The sequence below is a fragment of the Botrytis porri genome, assembly GCF_014898465.1.
Source record: "Botrytis porri strain MUCL 3234 chromosome Unknown BPOR_008, whole genome shotgun sequence".
In the NCBI taxonomy this organism is placed as follows: Eukaryota; Fungi; Ascomycota; class Leotiomycetes; order Helotiales; family Sclerotiniaceae; genus Botrytis; species Botrytis porri.
In genome coordinates, this window is record NW_024066082.1 from 250,236 (window position 1) to 272,124 (window position 21,889).

The following is a 21,889-nucleotide window of genomic DNA, read 5'->3' on the forward strand; positions in this document are numbered from 1 at the left end:
TGACTCAGCTAAACGGCTTCTTGAAGCCCAGAATCCGGAAGGCGACATTTCTCGATATTAGATACACATTTTCCCAGCTAATCAACGTACCGCCAAGTGCCTTTACCACGCGGTACTCGCTGGTACCTTTGATGTGACACGGCGATGAGAAAATCGTTGCCGGGAACCTTCAATCTATCATTCTTAATCGCTTTCTCCAAGAGTCTTGGGGTCTTGGTAGCATTGAATGATGGCGTACTTGGCGGCCGAGCACTCAAACGTTCACCCTTTCATGCGAATCGGCACTCGCAAATTCACCAAAGCAGAATCTCCCGTACCCAAGTTTGTCCCTGAATTGTCATTTCATGAATCTCAAGACTATTTCCTTATTCTCCAGAGTTGAGCCTTGACTTCGCAATTGTGAACTTTGGTCGTTCCAATTAGTTGCATATACATTTGTGGTGACTTGTTCATTCATTAATCCATTTTCATAACCAATGTAGCATAAGTGAAAAGGAGTAATTTTGCAAGTCAATGCACGTATTGCGAGACGGTGAGGCTTTGATGCCACGACATACTCTGTATACTGTGGGAAATGGCCCCCAACATGCCAAGAGAATTCCCCAACCTCCTTCCCCTTGTTTTCTCACCATCGACAACGAAATGCATCGTCATCCAATTTCCCCTATCCATCGCATATCGATACTCACCGTCCCTATCATCGTATCAATATCGATAGCGACAAAGTAAGACATATTAACCTTATACTTATCCCGCATCGGTATTGCGATCCGCCCATTGGGAGAATAGCGGATAATGATTCTCAATAATGCCACAGCTTGCGGTTAGATTCGGGCTCCACGCATTCTATCCACGCTGCCACGAAAGTTTCCCCGTGCCCAGATTCCTACATTCTCCATTCTCCATTCTCCATTCTCCATCCTCCACATTTCCAACTTCTTCCAAATTATCTTCTAGTACGGAGTGGTGAGTGGAGACCCCGACCGAGGAAATACAAGATGCGGATGGGGAATCGAGATGTGGACGGAGCATCAAAAGGAAAATCTCTCAAGTTCCTCGGCGTGGAGCATGAGAAAGAATAGCGGGCGCGGGCCGATTGCATTCATTGGTGCGGTGGAGCACGTTTTATCGATGGAGTTCGAGTCCAGGAGCGGTGGATGGATGACTATGGGAACCGAAAACGTGTGGCAATGGCAGAAACCATTTGTCCCCGTGCCATCCATTGCAACCATTCACCGCTCGCACTCGCATTCGCACTCTCTGTCGCTGTCGTTGTCGTTGTCGTTGTCGTAGCTACGAGCGAGCGAGCGTATAAACCCCCATTCAGCCATAATTAAAGCATGTTGCGCATTGGTACTGTATCGTATTTACAAAAATTCTCCGAAGATCTTCCACCCATCACAGACAGAGGAAGACATGGTCGCGATGAACACCAACTACAGCAATAATATTCGAACTTTTGAAGAGACAGACCCTCACAAGCTCCTTCCCCCCAAACACTCGCACGGAAGCAAACAATCTCTGCCCCACCATAGCTACGCGCATTAACCTCGAGCTTCTCTACCAGCAGGAGCAAAGAAGGCACAAACGAGCAAGCCCCCCATCCAGAAAACGCAGCCATCTCCGCTGTGGACCATTCCTTTTCCTCCTTCACGCTTGTACTTTCGTACACTCGCTCCAATTTTCAAGGCACGCTATGGATACACCATTGGCTACTCCGTACAACAATCACAATGGAATCCCCCATATCGCTAGCCCAGCAGGCAGAATCCCCTGTCAATCTAGGCCCTCCCCTGGTTATCGTAGCATCCCTCCTGTTTCCCGGGTGACATCGTAATATTTCCCTGCCAGAATTCACCACGGTTCCTGCAAATGGCCAGGTCCTCTGCTATTAAATTACCCACACATACAGCAAGTAATTTTGTACCTGCCTTAATCACCCATCTCCAATTCAAGCGTCCGCGAACCAGCGGGTCTCAATCTGTCGACTAAGTTCAAGATGGGATAAACCAGGCACCAAATCCGTGAGGAAATTTCAAATTGTGGAGATTGGATTATCTTCCTTTTGGTATTGGAGCTTGTACGGTAGACTACAAGGTAAAGAGATGTTGAAAATGATAATAATAATTTAAATAATAAAGGAATGAAGTAAATCTATGTTGATTTGGGGGTTGGCTGTACGAACTATTGGTTAATAAATGGGTAGCTTTGACATACCTTGGAAGGTTATGAGTGAAGAGTGAAGATCTGTACCAAGGAGAGAGCCTAGAAGGGAACGGAAATGAAACGTAAAGGAATAGGGAGTGAAATGGATAGAGCCTCAGAATTGCAAAAGGAGAAAAAGGGCGCTGGAAAACGGCAGATAGGTTTCGCATCTAATTCATGGTCAAAGCAATCAAGAAGCAGAAAAATCTGGCACAATTATATTCAAAGTCACAATTCACAAAATTTAGCACACAGGCACAAATCAAATTATTGTAATGAAGTCGTTCCATTTCTCAGTATATACATCCAATCATCCTCTTCTGCTCCTGTGACATAAACACATCCCTGGAATATCCCAACCCATTTACCCATCTATAGGTACTATTCAAACATAAAACATAAAACATAATTGAAAATCTCGCATCTCGTAATAAAGGTCTATAAGGTGTAAAAAGTATGGATTAAGGTGAGGCGACAATTAAAGGTGTATAACGACAAGTCAATGTGAAGCCGAAACGTTTGCAGCTCTGTACTGACAAACCATGTTGACAAGATGTTTCGCAACCATAATGACATTGCCGAATTGAGGATGACGAGGGGATATTAGGAACGCCTGTCTTTCTCCATATTCTCCATGTGAAATTTCCAGATTTTTTGTGACTTTTAGATATATTTTTTTACTTTTCATCTGTCTTGTCTATGCAAGAGAGAAGTGCTCAAATTAGGGGTGAGATAATCTAATCGTCATCCTCAACCTCGGCTTGCTTTTGAACAATGTGGTAACGGTGGACACCGTCAACTTGGGAGTGTTCAAGAGCAACCTTGGAGAGATGAGCGATAATGTTCTCCATTTGGGTGTCAGCGTGACTGCGTCTGGCACGTCCAAGGTTGTCCAACCAAGACCATTGGTTCAACAAGAAGTAGACAATGGCAGTGACAATGGTGACACCGATGGAGTAACCCCAAACGATGACAACAGTGACGATAGAAGTGTGACCGTTCTGGGAAAGGAGAACGTTGCGGGTAACTGGGTCAGATGGCTCACCAGCTCCACCACACAACCAACCGAAGACACAGAAGAGAGTAGCAATGACATCGACAATGAAGATGGCAATAACCAATTGCCACGATGGCCAGGTGTTACCACCACGGGTGACGAAGATGAGCCAGTTCTCAGTGAGGGAGACTTCCAAGAAGAGCATACCTTGGATGGATCCAAAGTTCTCGATGAAACCACCGTTTGGTACGAAGAGAGCACCACGCATGACCCAGGTACCGAGAGCAAGCAGAACACCGAGGACGACAGAGATAATCCAGATCTTTGGCAATTGCCATTCGACAGGGCGTTGCTCAAAGTGAGCATTGTCATAAGCAACAGCGATGGTAGCCAAATCAGCAAAAAGAGCGAGGAAAACAATGAGCTCGACACGGATAGTCTCGTTGATGATAACCATGGAGGTGACCAAGTAGATTTCCAAATGGAGACAGAGAGCAATACGGTATTGAATATAAGCCTTCATACGTTGGAAAATTTGACGGGCGATCTTAATGGCGGAGACAATAGTGTTGAGACCAGGGGCGAGGAAAACGATATCAGCGGCGGCTTGAGCGGCTTCAGTAGCACCCTCGACAGCAATACCACAGTCAGATTTCTTGAGGGAAGGAGCGTCGTTAACACCATCACCAGTCATAGCGGTCAAATGTCCACGTTGTTGCAACATCTCGACGACTTGGTACTTGTGCTCAGGGAAAACTTCAGCGAAACCATCGGCGCGCTCGACCAAGTCGTGTTGAGTAGTACCAGTAAGACCACCGTGAATGAGTTTGTCAGAGTTGTAAACCTTGGTACCGAGAGCCAACATCTTGCAAGTTTCCTTGGCAATTGCAATAGCGTCACCAGTCAACATCTTAACGGAAAGACCAAGAACTTGAGCTTCGGCGATGGTGGCAGCGGTATCCTCACGGGGAGGGTCGAACATAGGAAGCATACCAAGTAATTGCCATGGTCCGTTACCTTCCTTAACAGCAACACCGAGAGAACGGAAACCACGACGAGCAAATTCCAAAGTCTTAGCCTTGTACATGGCGGCAACCTCAGCGGAACATTCAGACATTCTCAAGATAGCACTTGGAGCACCCTTAGCACAGGTCCAGGTGACACCATCCTTGACGACGATAGCAGTAATACGCTTGGAGACAGGGTCGAAAGGAGCGAAGTTCTCAGTTCTCCATCCTTGTTCGAGGATCTTACGGGCAGCTGGGTAACGCTTCAAAGTAAGAATGGTAACTTTATCGATAGGATCCAAAGACTTGACGTTGTGGGAAGAAGCAAGAGCGGCGACAGCCATCATCCAGTTAACATCGACACCCTCAGCGACGAATGGTTCACGAATGGACAGTTGGTTGGCAGTGAGAGTACCCGTCTTGTCAGAGCAGAGAACATCAACACCAGCAAGGGATTCGATAGCGGTAAGCTTTTGGACAATAGCCTTCTCCTCAGCGAGGTAAGCGGCACCGACAGCAAGAGTTGTGGTGGTAACAACTGGTAGACCGACGGGAACACCGACAATCAAGAGGATAAGAGCGTAATGGAGCAAGTTGACGGAAGAGTGTTCTGGGGTAGCGAGCTTCAAGTGACGGAAGAAACCACCGATCCAGGCGATCAAGATCCAGCCAACAACCAAAACCAACAAAGACGTACCGATGGAGTTCATGATAGCCTTGAAATGACCTTGATCTTGAGCACCAGTAACGAGGGAGGCAGTACGACCGACGAAGGACATGCGAGCACCGTGGGTGACAACGGCATAGGCCTTTCCACGCTTGCAACCAGTTGTGTAGTAGATAACATCAGCGACGTACTTGTCGACAGCTAGGGATTCACCAGTCATTGCCGATTGATCGATAGCGAGAAGAGCGTAGCCGGAACCGTGCTTTCCTCCGTGTGCGTCATCATCATCATCCTCTTCCTTTTCGCTCATTTCGTGACTGCGTTGGTTGAGGAGTTCTTGTTGGTAAGTTTCGTATCCGTTAGGGTCGTCATAAGCGCAAATAATTCTAGCATCGGCGGGAACGACATGTCCATCTTCAATAATGATCTATTGGCAGATTGTTAGTAATGTGATCGTGCATTGATGCGATGTCGATGTGGTGTAACTTACAATGTCACCAGGAACCAATTCACGAGCCAAGATTTCAACTTCAGCACCATCACGAACAACAGTAGCCTTCAAAGCGATGTCACCTATGATTGAGGTCAGCAATGAGATGGGAGTGTGCGAATTGATGCAATGACTGACCCTTCAAACTAGCGACGACATCGGCAGCTTGTTTTTCTTGATACCATCCGACAACAGCATTAAGCATAAGAATACCGATAATAACACCGAAATCAATCCAATCACGCAGACCAGCGGCGAGGAGGACAGCGAGTTCCATAACTATGGCCGAGATTAGTGGAATTCATGTAGGGCGAATTGAAGTCAACTTACCATAGAGCACAGGACCTTTGAAGAAACCGATGAACTTCCAGAACAAGCTCTCGTTTTCAGTGGTCAATTCGTTCCATCCGGTCTTCTTACGACGGTTCTCGACCTCGGCAGTAGAGAGACCTTGTCGCATACCGGTGTTGAGCCAGTCATCTGGGGTCTCGAAACCAGCTCCATCACTGCCCTTGGACTTCTTGCCCTTCTTCTTGCTAGCGTTGGCAGCCTCTTCTTCTTCGGCGGCGAGCTTCTCTCCCTCTTCTCTTCCCTTATACTTTGAAATATATCGTACGAGTTGTCCATATTCTCCGAGCTTTTCGTCTTCGTACTCTGGTCTGGCCGCCGAAGCGCCGTTTTCAATGTCTCCGTGAGCCATTGCGCTTTAGGGTGGTAGGATGAAGGAAAGATTATTATTAACTCCCACCGTGACAAAGGCAAACTGAGTAGACTGGAAAGAAAAAAGAAGTGACAATTGGGGGACGGTCGCAGATTATATATCTTAGAGACCGAGTGTGATCAGCTATCCTAGTCCCAAGCAAGATTGGGTAAGGTCGATTTTTGATTTTTCTTCTTCACCCTTCGGCGTCATCCTCGGACGGTGGTCACAGACAATTTTGGCGGCATGACTTGTGAAATGGAAAAGAGGCTACTGGGGGGGCCTTGAACTAGATCCATGGGTAAGCTTGAGTGAAAGTGTGGTATATCTGGCGAGGGTCTGGGGCAGAAACCAACGATGAGCTTAGGAGAGTTTTCTCTCGCTTGAAGTTTAAAATGGTCACCGTAATGATAGAGAAAGTGGATGATATTACTTTTAGCGTCATGGTAGTTTATGGCGGATTATTTGGATTTTTGGTGAGGGATTTTCCAATGATTTCCTAAATGCTCCATTAAAAACCTTGCCTCTTAGCTGGACTGGGCTTAGCGCTCGACTGTGGCTCCCAATGAGGCCAAGATTCCTTCAATGTCCGATTAATATCCTTGACAGATCAACTTTTTGCGCTTCCCTTCATAATTACCTAGGATCTCTCGACCTGGGAAGAGAAAGCCGAGTTATCCAGTATTAACCTGTGAACTATTGATCATCTCGCCGGCTAGTCTCGACTAGGTAGTATTATCTAGCCTCACTCTCAGCGTCACCTCCCGATATGTCCTCTTGGAGTAATTGCCCATACGTCTTGGATTATATTGAGTTTAGATCTATTCAGTCACTGCGAAAGTCAAGTGCAGGTCCTGGTTAATGTATCGGTGAGTCGGAAGCTTGGTCGGCTCAGCGAATGACGGCTCTTCATTATCAGATAGGAAGTTATCAATTGGCCAATCAGCAAGCTAGCGGTGCTGTAGGTATGACAAGAAAAATGGTATCGGTATCATATATCATCGTGTATGGCATATAACATTCTGGTTCATGAAAACCGGTAGTGTTGGCGACGATTCAATCCGCTATATCAACAGATTCATTGCAATTGATACGTAGGTAGGTACTGTAGGTAGGTCGTGGCGAAGAGCATGAAGGGGTAAAACACCGGGGGGGGAGGAGGGGGCAATCATTCGGCAGATACTATAGGGGTTTTCGGTGCGCAAAGATGTAAGAAAAGAGACTGGGTGACTGACGGTTATGTACTCCCGATTACTACTGCAAGATCGAGATGCATCATGAGAATCACTGCATGCATCAAAGTATCGTAAATACACGCATGTACTGTACCACATTGACTGTACTCATCAGCATTGCTGAGATGACTACCTACAGACTGCAGAGCTGATAGCGCACTGTTGACTGTGCAATGTCAAGGCTTGAAAGCTGCCTGCTAAACTCGCTCCTTTCCCAACCTCCTCCTACAATTGCCGCGTCTACTCAGCGTTTCGAATCTAGCATGGAATAACGTATCATGGATTTCACCCTTTTGCTTATTCTTCTTCAATAAGCGGCGAGTGTGGGAAATCTCGGTATGCCTTCGCCAAGTACTTTTGGTGAGCATACTTCCCCTTCTATAGCCCCCTCGGCGTGATTTGCCTGTTGTGTGAGTAATGAGTAGAACGCGTCGTTGTCCAGTATCTCATCTCTCCATTGCCAACTCACTTGCAACTACGAGAAAAATTAAGATGAGAACTCCATCTCGCGATCTTCATAATTTCCCAAATCATAATTTTATACCATCTAGCTTATCTCATTGGCCAAGACTCCGCGAGATTCCAAAATTGCAAATAGTAATTTGCAACTTATCTTCACCCACACTTCCCTATCCCTCTCCCAAACGAACGGTCCAATGATTGACTGTTGGCATTGGTTGGCGGATCAGTCAGTTTGTTTACTTCATTTTACAGGCAATAGTGGATTGGGGCAGAATACGGTAGGTAATGGCTGTTGCGGGATGGGAATGGGTGCTGGGACCTGGGTCTGGAGTCTGGACGGGCAGACCGTAAGTAAGGCGAACAGCAGGGTACGGGGGAAGATATCATCGATGGCAGATGGCAATTTGCAAAATTGAAAATGGGGAATTCGAGCCATGCAGTTCTTTGGCCCTAAGGAAGGAAGTAACACATTTTCGAGACTATTGTACCGTACCTACACACACAAGATGAATTTAAGGCTTTGATTACATTCTGCTTTGCTGTTGTTTTCTCCAGGGTTGACCGTTTCTACGTGGCTGTCAAACAATCCCAATAATCCGAGATTTTGATCAAGTCACTCCCTGCACAATACCATTCCTTCACGAACTCAAACAGTAAAACCGTAAACAAAACAACGTAAACAACGTGGGATTGATGACGGGCGGCACAACATCAATATGGGAGAGACCTAGTTTCAAAACATCTCAATTCGAAATTGATTTCAAAAAGTATCTGAATCGTTCAAGTGACCCAAGACATGGAAATTCTACTCAGGTTCTTACTCTCATCTCATCGGCATTGAATATTACTCGGTATTGACTGCTGCCAAGGTGATATTCCTTTGCACCACGGTGCACCTATTGTGTTGGCCAAGCATCAAGTCGTCTTGTCCTCAACCAACATCAGCGGAGATCTTCGTCCAAGCCATTCTTTCAGAAACGTAAAAAAACTATCGAAATGGGTTATGAAACTTTGACTTCAGTAGGTGCGAGGAGCCGCGCCGCTGTCTGGGCTCGAGGAAGGTTCTTCAAAAGGAGATACACACTAGAAACAATCAATGCTTACATCCCACGCTCAAATCCCACACAGATACGGGCAAGTTGAACGCCATGGACGCCACGAATTCTATCCCACACGCCTACGCCGAAACCGCCGCTACGCTGGGGGGGTTTTTTTTTTCCCACCAGCGATACACTTCTAGAATTTCATTTTTCCCCTTCATTTCTCGCTTCCAATATTTCCATCCCCAGCCCATAGATTTTCCCCCTTTCACTCACCCCTCTCCCCTCACCGTACCACTGCACTGCAATAACTTCCACTCCACTCATTCACTCTCATCTCCCCCGGCATGGCGGCACGATTACAATTGCGCTAGATATGACGTTACAAAGGCTTCTTATTTACGAAGTAGACGGTCACTCTTGCAATCGCAGGTTGCCTCTCCAGAACCGTGCAGCTATTCGGCGGGTTGCTATTGAGACAATACGGAGGCATATCCTGGGATCATCAGATCTTGCATCAATTCTCATGTCAATGACAAGGGAAACCTGGGCGAAGATGGAGACTAATGGTTTAGGGAAAGCTTGATTGCGAAATTGACATTTTGGAGGTGGAGCAATCGAACTGGTTTATTTACTTGGGCCAAACTTATTATTATACAGCACTGTACAGAGTACTCTGTAGTAGATAGTGATCTGAATAACCTGGATGTGAATTCATAGATGCTGCAACTATTTTGGGTAATATTAAGTTATCGTCAAGAGGAGTGCGTCTGAGTACGGTGCAGGGTAAAAGGGCTTCTTCCTCCTCTGACCGGCACTCGGCCTTTCTTCCCCCAAGAAACACTGGAGAAAATTCAATCAGAAATAACACATAACGCGGTCAAAACATACGAACCTCGTTGCATACGACTTGCAAATGGAAAAGACGCGACGGAACCTACCAACTGCGCATCGGTAGCCTCATGCATCTCTCTTGGGCAATACGATGGATGGGTGGATGAAGGAAGTGTTCATCCTTCCGCTAAGGTTATCCAAACCTTCTTGTCGCTGGGAATGTCTTTGAAAATTAGGTCAGCGCGACCAACGTCCAGTAAGCGCTCTCATGTGCACCTCCACTTTTGACCGGTGTGAGGAATACTGGTAATGGAAATACCGAAAGGATACCCGTAATAGCCGTTCAATTCCCTCAAATTCCCCATCGCAATTATAATCGTCGTCTGGTCGGCTCGAGGTAACGACGTAATTATCCAATATGTAGTGATACCGTTACATCCCTTTCATCCCATTGCAATAGCCTCGGAACTCTTACCGTCAGTTCCATTTGAGCGCCTGGAACTAAAAATACCTCAGGTTACCTGAGTTGGCTCCGAAAGCTGGCGACAACATCATTTCTCTGGTTGCACTACAATAAGTCCTGGGCATGCTTATCTTTGGCGTGGCATTTGCTTGGTAGAAAACTTAAGTTTCCTCCTAATTTCTTCACGCAATCTGATCTGTAGCATCTCGAGGAATTAGATAGACACGTTGGTAGGATTGACATATCACACGATAACAATAGTGATGTTGTTGACGGCGTAGTATTCAGGAGTCTACAAGTGCTAATATCATATTGTTACGAAACCACTGGCCCTCCTTACGTTCAGATGTGCCCATCCAGCAGCACCAAGAAAACACTATCAACGTCACAAAGCTGTGTTAGCATGGCGCAGCCAATCAAGACTGTGTCAAACATTCCTCTCTCATCCATATCAAATCTGCCCACTGCCCAGAATAGATTCACCCACCTTGATAAACTTCGGACAAATAATTGACACTCAGGGATTCGGTTCTGTTTCTGAAAAAGGGCCTTACTTTTTGGGGTACTCCGTATTTTTCCTTGGGGTATCAAACTACCCCATGGATAGTCGCAGACGCTCCAAGTCTTTGGTTTCTGCTCGCCAACAGCGCTCTTCCTGAGACTTCCTCCTACATCCTTAGTCAGACTACTCGCATACCGTAAAAATCCTAGTCGAATAATATTGGCCATGAAGCAGTAGAGTTTTCGTCTTGCAGCTTGATCCTCATTCTCGGCCGTTTGGTTTGGTTTGGTTTCGCCTCATCTCATCGGTCAAATTTGAACCCTGCAGAATTTTAGATGCTGCAAAGTTCAAACGCAATGTAACTCTTTTACTTACTCAATGGGCCATTTGCGGATGCGAAATTGGGTGACGAAAGGTAAATTTTGTTATGATCACGTGAATATCCGCTTCTACGAACAGCGCATTTTAATTTCTTTTGGGGTGATTACACAAGGCAGGTAGGTACAGTGAGAGACATACGTCAGAATCTGATCGGGAACTGGGACCCTGGTCTTGGAGGGGGGAAGGGGGGGGCAAGTCGGAAATATTTTATATCCCTCATTCGCAAGGGTTTGAATGCGACAGGCACGCGAGCAAGCAAGAAGAAAAAAATACCATGATTTGATCGATTAATTGATGTAAGAATTCGTATGTAAGTCAGAGTGAACCATTGGAAGTTTACGAGTTTGCCGCCATTTTTCGTTTTCCAAGCTCAGCTTTCTCAATCTGTCTGCAATGTCTGGTTTGATCGCTCTCTCTGATGAGATGAGATGAGATGAAAACAGAATATACTGTCGACGAGATTCCAGATTTCGAATTTCCTCATGCACTGTGTTGGTGTGTAGTACGACTTCAATACAGCTGATTCTAGGCGTCTTCTAGGCGTTCAAACCTATTAGCCAAGCAGCCATGACCTAAAAATGAGAAAGTCGAGTGTTATCTAGGCTATACGCAGCCTACGCCAGCGCCGGTCAATCCGACAGGACCATCGACGAAACGAAGAACAAATTTTTATCTCACTACTGCATGGAAGGAAGTCTTGACAGATTGCAGACATTACATTCTTCCAATAACAATCGAGCAAAGGATGATTAGTTTCTCAGCTTCTTCCCAATTTTTCATTACTCCTTGGGGAATTGATTTGATGGGTGCACGAGCATACAGTACAAACCACCACGAAAGCTAAGTGCGAAATTAAGCGACAATGAAGGGGAAATCCTTGGAACCGTTGGTTAATGTTTCCAGTTTCCTCCGACGCCAATCTGCACCTCCACGGACCTTATGGTACGAAATCTCTAGGCCAATGGACTTGTTTAGACACCCCACGAAAGTATGGTTGACTTTCACCAACAACATGATTTGTGTTCACACATAGTGGTCTTTCGAATTATCTAGTCTATACAGTAAATGTCTTGACGGGTGAGGATTTTGGAGTGTGAGATCTCTAACAGAGTCATTGAATACGTACGGTAGGGCACAAATTACCAGGAAAGACCTTACAAAACTTGTTAAATCGTGCTTTGATCTAAAATTCCCGAAGTCGGCAGCGGGATGGGCTGCAGATGGAGCTAATTGAAGGATGTGTATCATTTTCAATTTCCATTTCAATTCACAGCTGTAATGAAAAGTCAAACAATTCAAATCAAATGCCGTCTCATCTCTCATCACGCTTTTCGTCCCTTCTTCGGACCAAAGTCAATTTTTTCCTGGTGCTTTCGCTTCATGTTACTCCCACTCTGCCCCCCCTCAAGTATCTCTTGTGGGATTGGTTTCGAGAGAATTTTTTTATATGCAGATCAAACGATATCAATTCTTGGATTCATCTATTCCTACAGAAAATCCTAGACGGTAGGAAGGAATGAGCTGATACCAAGAAAAACATCAAATGGCATCCATGGAATGAGCGAATATCGTCCTATTGAGCAGCTCAATCCTCCTTTTTTATCGCGACAAGTGTCTCGATCACATTCCAAAATTCAAAATTCTAAGCTCAGAAAAAATAATCAAACAAGGTGCCAATGTTCCATATCCGTTTTGACACATTCGAAAATATCCCAACCTTCAGAAGTAACATCAATATCAAACTCCCAACAAAACACACAATTGACTTTCGTCTGAAATTCGCCCCGCCATAACCTTATAGTTTGGACCCCATCATTGTGAAGCTTCCAAGAAAAGGGTCTGTATGCTTGGCCTGAATTATCCTACATGTTGAAACAAAAAAATGAATATCTGGAAATGTGGTGAAATGAAAATTTCAAACAGGATAATGTATGTTTGGTGAATTGGTTTGTCGTTTCACTGATTCAATCGGAATTTTCAGGACACGGTAACAACCCCAATGACACGGTTTTAAAAATCCAAACCATTCTCAGACATCCCAAGCATACTCTCCCAGCACTTTTGTCGACGGTAGGGCATCTCTTTCTCGATCGGAGTCAAGATGGAGGGCGCTTGTTCGTGCGCACGGGAAGATCTGTATATGGCATGCAAATCATCTCAGGAGTCGGTGGAATTTAGCGACGGAGCTACAAGCTCGGTCCTCGTTCGTGGATGGAGGAAGGATTTACTGGGTGTTTCATGTTTTCTTGGAGGAGGAGGAGGAGAAAGAAGCGATTGTGTTAGGGCTGGAAGTGGCGTTGGGATGAGGATTTGGGGTTTGGGAGTTGCTTTGTTGGAGTTTGATAGGGTGAGGCTCTGTTGGAGAGGTGGAGGATTGAGATTGAGGATGTGGTATTGGGATGTGATATTAGGATGTGGTCTACATTCTATAGTAGAATGGCTGATGGTAGGTGATAACCAGTGGTTCCAATGTTAGAGTCGTTGAGAATGGGGATTTTTCTACTTTTATCAAAAACTTGCCACAGAGACCCAATTACTTATACCACTGGTTTCCATAACCAATATCTAATCCATATCACGGATTGAAACTTCCAAATCAACACATCGTATCAATTGTCGTATGGATTTCTAAACCTCAATTCGCGATACCCTTATATCTCTACGAACAATCGTTGAATGTTGATTACGTGAGTTTTTGTTACACAGAAATGCCCCGCATCTTCAAAAATGAATGGCAATTACCCAAAGAGGAAACTTCAACTTCCAAATTTGGAATTTTGAGGATTCGATAAGCATGAAATGTTTTCAATTTGTCTTTGTTACCTGTGAAAAGTTTTCTACCTCAAATATCTTCATCTTGACCGTGATCTCTTGTATACTCTTTCTTGCAACGTGAGAGGGCAAGAGTATTACTCATCTTTTGAAATTCCCTCATTTTTGCATTGAAGATCTTGAATTCAAGTTTTATATCCCTCACCATGACGGATACCACACAGCTTATAAGTACAGATGGTCCCAAAATCAATGTATATAAAAATTGGAATGTCCCAGGTAAAATTCGGTGGAAAGACACCGAAATTTCCTTCAAAGAAAGTCAGGTGGAAAGCAAATCCTCAACACCATCTCATCCTTCATCGACCACCAATATCAACTGCAATGAGGGAGGATCGAAACAAAAATTCGCGTTTGTCAATTCATCGCCTTCTGGAACCAAAACCGATGTCAATATACGAAAGTTCGTACGGAAGCATGTGAGGAATGATTCCCTAAGCAAAACAATCCGGAAAAGTAAAGAGGATCCGAAAGTCCGTTCGAAATCTATAAAATCTTTCGTGGAACCCAACTCTGTCATATCTGATTATCACCAACATAATGGTCTTATTATTGAGGATCTCATCGGGTTTCCGACTGCACTCAGCCTGTCTCCATGGCCCATTGAAATGACAACACGAACGCACCGGTTGCTGAGCAGATACTTTACGCATGTTAGTTCGAGAATGTATCCATTGTCCAAATATCTTTCTTCCAATCCTCTACGTTCAGATGAATGGTTTCGTTTTACAATCAACGATGCAGCAATGTTCCATGCGATATTGTATGCTGGCGCAATTTATCTCTCCTTGCTTCAAGGTGGGAAAGACTCGGAAGATTCAGTGTACCACCTTGGCAAAACCTTGGAAATCGTCAAGGAAAAACTTCAGAATGGGAAACCAGCAGACGATAGCACAATTGCTGCTTTGTCGTGTGTAGCTTTGGGAGAAGTATGTTTGAATTTTGATAGCATATTTTGCTATGTGGTTATTTGATGTCTACTAAACTTCCACTTAGGCAAATACAGGCCATTCGGATTTATGGCATATTCATATGCGGGGTATACAACAAATGATAAATACACGAGGCACGATGTCGTCTCTTCCCATGATTATACAGACAAAACTTCGTCGGTAGGTGATTTTGCTAAGATGTAAGAAGAACCACATTCTAATTATCCTCAAGGTCTGATATCACTGGTGCGATTGATTATGCTGCTGAACCATATCTCTACTATAAACCACGAGATCATTCTGAAATATCAATATCTAAAATTCTACCGGTGCATAGGAAGCGCACCATCAATAGTTACATTGAAACTTCCCTCGCTAGATGCGGTATTCACTCAAATCTCAGACAAACAATGCAATATCTAGCTATCTTCTACCAGTCCATACAGTTCGCCTCATCATTCAAAGCTCTTCTTGACCCAGGAGATTTTCTTGATGATATCTACTGGATTGAGTATGAATTGTTATCATTTCCCCTGTCTCTAGAAACAGATCAAGAATCTACTATCGACAAAGCAACTCGTATCGGAGCTCTACTATTCATGAAGTCAATACTTGAAGAATACCCACATTCCTCTACTGGTCCTTCTATCCTCTTACAACAATTACAAGAATCTCTGTCCACAATTGATACCGCGACAACCACAGAACAAACATGTCAATGGCTGATTTGGTTATTTACTATTGGCGCTGTTCATTCACAGCGGGATCATATCACACGAACTTGGTTTGTGGAGCAATTGGCGGGGTTGCATATGGAGCGCCTGAAAGATTTACTAGTTGACGGGCAAGTACATGCAGAGCTACATGCAGAGAAGTTAGAAGAAAAAGAAGACGAGGGAGAACTTCAATTGTGGAGATTATTGGAGCTGAGACAAGTGATTGGAGAGAGAGATCTCTTCCTACTTTGGCATGATGTTGCTCGGTGGAGACGAGAATCTTACGGTTTTGGGGAAGGGAATTGAAAGATTCCGGGCTTGATGATTTCTTGGGGCTGGGCTGGCTACTGAGGGATGGTACGCTACCAAGTTACCTTAGGATACATGCATGTCTGCAAAATCACCGCTACTCATGTATCTTTCTGGACAAATCAAACCAACTCAAATGATGTCGTATGACAGGGAAAATATGGAGATAGTTCGGGGGAGGTAGCACATAACACGAATCAGCCCTGTCCACACCAAGAAGATTCCATGGCTTCCAAGATCCTTCTAGACTATTACCCAAATGAGTCAATTAATATAATTCAGATATCAAGAGAAACCCAATACGCAAGTCTACGTGGCGAATTTTGAACGATGGGTCGTTCGTTCGCCTCAAAGTTCAAAGTCAAATCAAGTTCCGCGGTTTGTGGTTTGTGGTGGGGAATTTTTGTATGTATGTAGGGACATAGCTTATACATACCCGGGGATTGCTATAGGCTATCCAATCATTTCACTTGTAGCGTTACAGCGTTACAGGCAGTTTAGTGTGGGTTGCCGGTATTGATTTATCGGAAGATGTCTCAAAGACTCCATAATATTGTCCACCGGAGAAACACAATGAATTGACCGATCGTATGTGCCGTTCTTACCGCGTGGAAGAACATCTTTTTCAATGAGGGATTTACTGGGATACAATCTTTTGCAGAGAGATTTACATATGTGGGCTGGGAGCCGATCGTTCCGATTTCTTGCTGTGATTCGTGAGACGGAAGTGAGACGCGTCGGTAGAGAAAGCTTTCCATGTTGGGTTACGCGACAGGATTGAAGGATTTATTTCGCCGTCATATGGAATGGAGGGCAATAGTAGAAGTCCCGGTTTTGGGGCAGAACCAGTAGGAAATATACCTCAGTGGGTACGAATGTACAAAGCTGGATTTAGATGGACGGATAGACGAATAAGTGTGTCTGTCAAATTTGGAAATAGATTTGGCACAGGTGGTCTAGATTTCTACCACTTTAGCATTTCGCGACATGAAGGGGTGAGGAAATGTTCGGATGGAACTCTACATCGTATAATTGCTCAGTCGACGCTGTCGATTGCAATTCCGCTTGCGAACAACTCCGTTACCGCTAAATGAGGATGTTTTCGATTATCTCTGGTTACATCCACAAGTAAGGTCTCCTGAGTAGCGAGACTTTGATGGAAAATTCCCGTTCAAGCAAACTTTATGATGTAAAAATTAGGCTGTGTCGGCGACTTTTGCATCAATTCCTTATTTCACCCCAGGGCTAGAGAATGTTGATAAACTACTCTCGCTGTCACTACCTCTGTCACTGGCACATAAACCGGTATTGGCATACGGTACCGACCGTACAAGTGTTGTTCGAACTTTATTCTCTGTTCCGGTGATGGTCTTAGGATTGTACTGCGATCGCTTCGCAAGTAGGAAACAAGCCAAATTCTAGGTTGGAGAACAAAGATGTCATCAATGATAACATTGGCGCTGGCCTGCTTATCCGGAATTGAGAATTGGGTTGAAGTTCGATTTTAGACCGCTGTGGTTCTTCTCATTGATGAAAGCTGGATTCGAAATGGGCATGGTGTGAGAGGAAGGGAATTTTGTTGCGATGATGTTAGCTCTTTTGATAAGTGTCGTTTCCTCTAAGATAGCCTGGCTCTATTTTTTGTTCTTGTTGGTTATTAGGTGTTGGTTAAAGTGTTAATAATTATCAAATAGTGTGTACGGAGAGCAATTTACTTTGTACTTTCAAGAACATTTTTCCCGTACCTAAAGTTAAAAAGGTCCTTCCTCTGAGATTTACTAGTTCATGAGTGTTGGTGTATACTATGTGCGGAGAGAAATATACAATATACTAGTCGAAATACCTTCTCTACTACGAAGCGAACTAATTTCTTTCACCACGTGTACTTGCATTGGATTATTTTCAGCTCTACAGATAATTTTTTGACCTAAATCATCGCGTACGAGATAAGAGAGGAATACCTACTGTACTTTCAAAGATTAAACTTCCTCCTACTATTATCATGAGCTTGAAAGATCGCCAAAGCCAACTCATATTCAGCTTCTTCTTTAGACTCAGGTTGCGTATCAAACTCCCCCCACGCTTCTGGAAAAAGCTTGACGTCGACGTCGATCTCCCAAGTACTTCGGAGTATTTCCTTCTTTCTATTTTTATTTCAGCATACGCAGACTTAAGCTCATGGGTATGTGGTACTTGGCATCGACTTGGCTTCAAACGGTGTCGATTGAATCATGCATATTGATATTATTGTTGACGTCAACATGACGTTTCTTTTTTTGGGATACACGTCAGTATGGAGAGTTTTTCTCTCGCTACTTGGGGATTCTGACAGCGTTTCGAATATGGGGGATCGACATATTACATCTGTTTTAGTGGGATGTTGGTCTTTGTGCTTCTTGGAGTCTTCGAAGTATGCTATTGTATGCTAGGGAGAGAAAATGGTGGGATTTTATCGGGTGGGGAGGGAGTTTGAGGTACTAGGGATTGCGTGGATGAGAGAATGCAATTACTTAGCTCTAGACTCTTTTCTCTCTCTTTTTAGGTCTGCGACTGGGGGGTTGTGTTTTTGTCCTATGAGTTTGAATTCTTTCCTGATTACCTTGTACTGGTAGATGAATGAATGAATTGTTGGGGTAGGTAACTTTGTACCGTTGTGGTAACGATCGCTATTTTAGAGTCTGCCTGCTTCTCGTAGTTAATAAGCAGGAAATTTTCCGACTGATGACATCTGACATCTGGCTGGACGGACTAGTTTAGTGGCATTCTTGTGTTACTTTGCTTTGGGAGATTTGGGTTTTGCGGGATTGATTGGTTGGTTATTTGATTGGTGTTAAAGTGGTATTAGTAAGGTGAGCTGTGTATATCTGGGGAAGTTGTTTCGTGTACTAGGATTGGTAGAGTAGAGAGAGGGGATTACATAAAGCTGGAATGCGTTGTGGTGTGATGATGTAGGATTGGGATGGGATGGGATGGGATGGGTTATATTGATGGTGTGCTTTAGGCTTTCCATGGCGGTTGCGATGATGGGTGTGTGGTTTAGTCGAAGTAGCACTTGGGATGAGATTACTAGCCTTTACGTCTACAACAAGTATATCTTTGCCCGGAAACTGACGAGTATCTATTGCGCCATCTGCGCTAGAGAATTTCGAACTTTCTATTCTTGGACTGACTGGAAAGGGAAACCTACATGTAATAGATGGGAGTATACTGATAACGGCTGTTGAAGATAGAAAGATTTCTTTCTACAAGTAGAATGATAACATCATTGTTACTCTTCTCGTCTCGATCTATTGAGATTCAGATTTCAGGTATGAGTATGAACATGATCACAACTTTCCTGCTAGATTATATGCGTCATCTCGGGTGGTCGGGAGTTAGGTTTGTTGTAGGTTAACTTGTATTAAAGTCTACAACATCCACATGTCCGGATAGTAAAGTTGCATTTGGGGGAATTTCGATGATGATGCTGGGAGTCAAAGGTAGGTAGACTTAGGATTGTTTGTCTTTATTCGCATCTGCGATGGGTGCTATCCTGTTCATGGATTTGCTTTACTTTGAATGGGTTGAGGAATGGAGTATTGTGTATTTTCTTCTGTATTGTTGAATTTGTATTGATTTTCTGGATGTATGAATGGATATGTAGATCATTGGCTCCAAGGTTGAATGAATGAGATCGTTGCACATCTCTGTGTTCCGCAATTCCTAAGGTAGTGGTTGTATAGCACAGGAAAGGAGATGGAGCGGGAGGGGGGCATTGACGCACATTACCATCTAATATCTATGAATGTGGGTTGTTTCATTGATTTAGATGGATATTCTGTAAAGCTTTCTTTACCAATTGCGGATCATGAAAACAAGATAGCATGTTGAAGTGTTCATCATATTATCTTCTACGTCTTCAATTCCTATGTGTCCGGTGGCTGTCTATTCTATTGCATCTTCTGGCACGTTGAAAGGATAGTATGTTGCATATCTTTTCTGAATCTGTGTCAGAAAATGTTTCGAGAGTTTTGCATTACATGTTTCCTGTTGACTATTTATCATGATAACTTCATGATAACTTTTTATTGCATATCTCATCCCAACAATTTGTCAAAACAGCATTTTCTTCCTGCAGAAGGGAAGATGTACAGTATGTAATGAAACCTTCACAATAACTTCCTGCTACAGATCAACTTTCAATCATTTGTCACAGCAACCACTCAAGTATACATTCGTTGCACATCTCACCTTGATTATTTGTCAAAGAACTCTTGAAAGCTAGCGTCATGATAGTAGGAACAGCACTTCACACTTCCAGTATACAATGCGGTTCTTCAAAGACACATATCTATTTGGTATATCTTACCAAACAGCCTCCTATTGTATATCCAGTTATCTCCGATACGAACATGAAATTTGGTGTTTACATTCTGCTCTTTACTTTGTTTATTGTATTCAGTTGACTAGCTGATAATTTTCATCTTTATGGTACACCTACCTACCTAGTTTTCCGTGTATAAGTGATGAGAAGCGATGTTTCTGATGTACGCAAGTTATACACAAGTCACTTCACATAACGCGATTCTTTTCATCAATCAACCTCTATATCAGCAATTTGATTCACCTACTTGAATGTTGAAATATATATAGGTATCTTGATTACATGTCTATCTTTTTATACAAATCAGTCTTGTATGAATCATTGTATGGATATCCTGTTCATCTCACTCAATTTCAAAAACTACGAACTGATGCATCTCTTGACTTCAACTCATCTAGCTTCAATTCTTCTGACCTAGCTTACTAGCGAATATCTTTCTTTTCCTTCATTCATATCACGCTCAATACGAGCATACCCGATTCCTCAATCATTGCGGCTCCTCTTCATCCCTTTCCACCTTCATATATCTAGTATACTCCACTGAACAAATTTCTGCAATCGATGCAGCAATATCCTCTTGGTTTAGTTACCAAAGTGGCCTATATTAAAACAACGTGCGGACACATGAGTGTTTCTGCATATTCGAAGTTGATCCATAAGTCATGATGACTCACAATGATACAGAGGAGGAGTAAAGCACGACTATGAATGGTCTCTAGCGCGGATACGGCTCCTTCTAAACCTATATTCGCTCTAGCCGATTTCATCTTTTGATCTTGCTTCTGGCAATTAACAAGAAAAAAAAATAGTACATACAAATCCTTGGACGCATTAAAGCTCTTTTTGTATATCTAAAACTCATCTTAACACAAGGAAGAGAAGATTTCTATGAAGGGGCAGCGCACTAACCGAAATAGATTTTCTAGATACATGCAGCTTTCTATACAGAACTTTCAGTTCAACAATACGGGACGAGGAGATCTCGCATTCTCCTTGTATTATATATTATATCGTAAGTTAGCAGAGCTGATGTGTAGTATGACTGCCAAGTACGAGAGAATCTTGGAATGTATATCTACTATCTAGACCTTTACTCCCACTCCATACCCATAGTCCGTGTATAACACCAAGCAGGACAAAACCCACCATGAAAACATTCAAGCATGTTACAAGCAGCCCTTCTATACAAATATATCGGACTCAATCTACCGCGCATACATCGTATTTACTACCTCATAGTGCACATTACGAGTCAACAAAGCTGAATTCTAGTATGTGTTTCCCGACAGTCGACTGAGTCTTCATGTATCCAGAGTTACATCCTGGTAGTGATGCATCACAATCGGTAAATGTGTAATGTGAAGAGGAGTAGATACATAGCATAAAATCGACTTCTTCAGAAGCAACATCATTCAAACCTCAATCGACAGAACTAGCTCTCGTCAAGCTCGCAATGAGTACAACAGATATACAGACAAAAAGAAGTCAAAAGCCAAAAGAGACAAAACCCCATACACTTCTGCTCCATAAGCTTTTAAATTGAATTTCATCAATAGAACCCCTCCCACCAACCAACATCCAACGTCCAACATCCCTCCTTTCCAACTCGAACTCAAACTCCAATCCCTTCACTCTTTCCTCTTTTCCCATTCTTTGTTTCCCTTATTAGAAACAAATAAATAAACAAAAATATCTATCAATTATATATTTTTATTATTATATCACTATATCATTACAAATCTCAATTTCTAATA

At 43.5% G+C, this 21,889-nt stretch overlaps 5 protein-coding genes across 5 annotated transcripts; 3 read left to right on the forward strand and 2 right to left on the reverse strand.

Annotated features, from left to right (window-relative positions):
* Window positions 1-808: 808 nt before the first annotated feature.
* On the forward strand, window positions 809-1,293 carry EAF01_006243 (uncharacterized protein; the record flags this gene model as incomplete). The annotated part of the gene is made up of 2 exons (XM_038914497.1): window positions 809-823; window positions 958-1,293. 2 exons carry the CDS (start codon window positions 809-811, stop codon window positions 1,291-1,293), a joined length of 351 nt encoding a protein of 116 aa, XP_038769452.1.
* Window positions 1,294-2,942: 1,649 nt separating this feature from the next.
* On the reverse strand, window positions 2,943-6,066 carry EAF01_006244 (uncharacterized protein; the record flags this gene model as incomplete). Its single annotated transcript, XM_038914498.1, has 4 exons — window positions 2,943-5,303; window positions 5,367-5,449; window positions 5,505-5,645; window positions 5,697-6,066. 4 exons carry the CDS (start codon window positions 6,064-6,066, stop codon window positions 2,943-2,945), a joined length of 2,955 nt encoding a protein of 984 aa, XP_038769453.1.
* Window positions 6,067-9,027: 2,961 nt separating this feature from the next.
* Window positions 9,028-10,378, reverse strand: EAF01_006245 (uncharacterized protein). Its single transcript, XM_038914499.1, has 2 exons — window positions 9,699-10,378; window positions 9,028-9,646 (listed from the first exon to the last, which is right to left on the reverse strand). Exons 1-2 carry the CDS (start codon window positions 9,769-9,771, stop codon window positions 9,456-9,458), a joined length of 264 nt encoding a protein of 87 aa, XP_038769454.1. The 5' UTR covers window positions 9,772-10,378; the 3' UTR covers window positions 9,028-9,455.
* Window positions 10,379-12,798: 2,420 nt separating this feature from the next.
* EAF01_006246 (uncharacterized protein) lies at window positions 12,799-13,161 on the forward strand (the record flags this gene model as incomplete). The annotated part of the gene is made up of 2 exons (XM_038914500.1): window positions 12,799-12,912; window positions 13,017-13,161. Exons 1-2 carry the CDS (start codon window positions 12,866-12,868, stop codon window positions 13,159-13,161), a joined length of 192 nt encoding a protein of 63 aa, XP_038769455.1. The 5' UTR covers window positions 12,799-12,865.
* Window positions 13,162-13,961: 800 nt separating this feature from the next.
* On the forward strand, window positions 13,962-15,769 carry EAF01_006247 (uncharacterized protein; the record flags this gene model as incomplete). The annotated part of the gene is made up of 3 exons (XM_038914501.1): window positions 13,962-14,744; window positions 14,812-14,927; window positions 14,980-15,769. The coding sequence occupies 3 exons, from the start codon at window positions 13,962-13,964 to the stop codon at window positions 15,767-15,769; spliced, it is 1,689 nt and encodes a 562-aa protein (XP_038769456.1).
* Between the last annotated feature and the right edge of the window lie 6,120 nt (window positions 15,770-21,889).

Excerpts from the sequence above, each read along its gene's own strand:
- EAF01_006245 (XM_038914499.1), bottom strand. The coding sequence starts at position 9,771 with ATGCATGAGGCTACCGATGCGCAGTTGGTAGGTTCCGTCGCGTCTTTT. Across the intron at positions 9,647-9,698 it reads TGCAAGTCGTATGCAACGAG|TGTTTCTTGGGGGAAGAAAG; the intron begins GTTCGTATGTTT and ends AATTTTCTCCAG.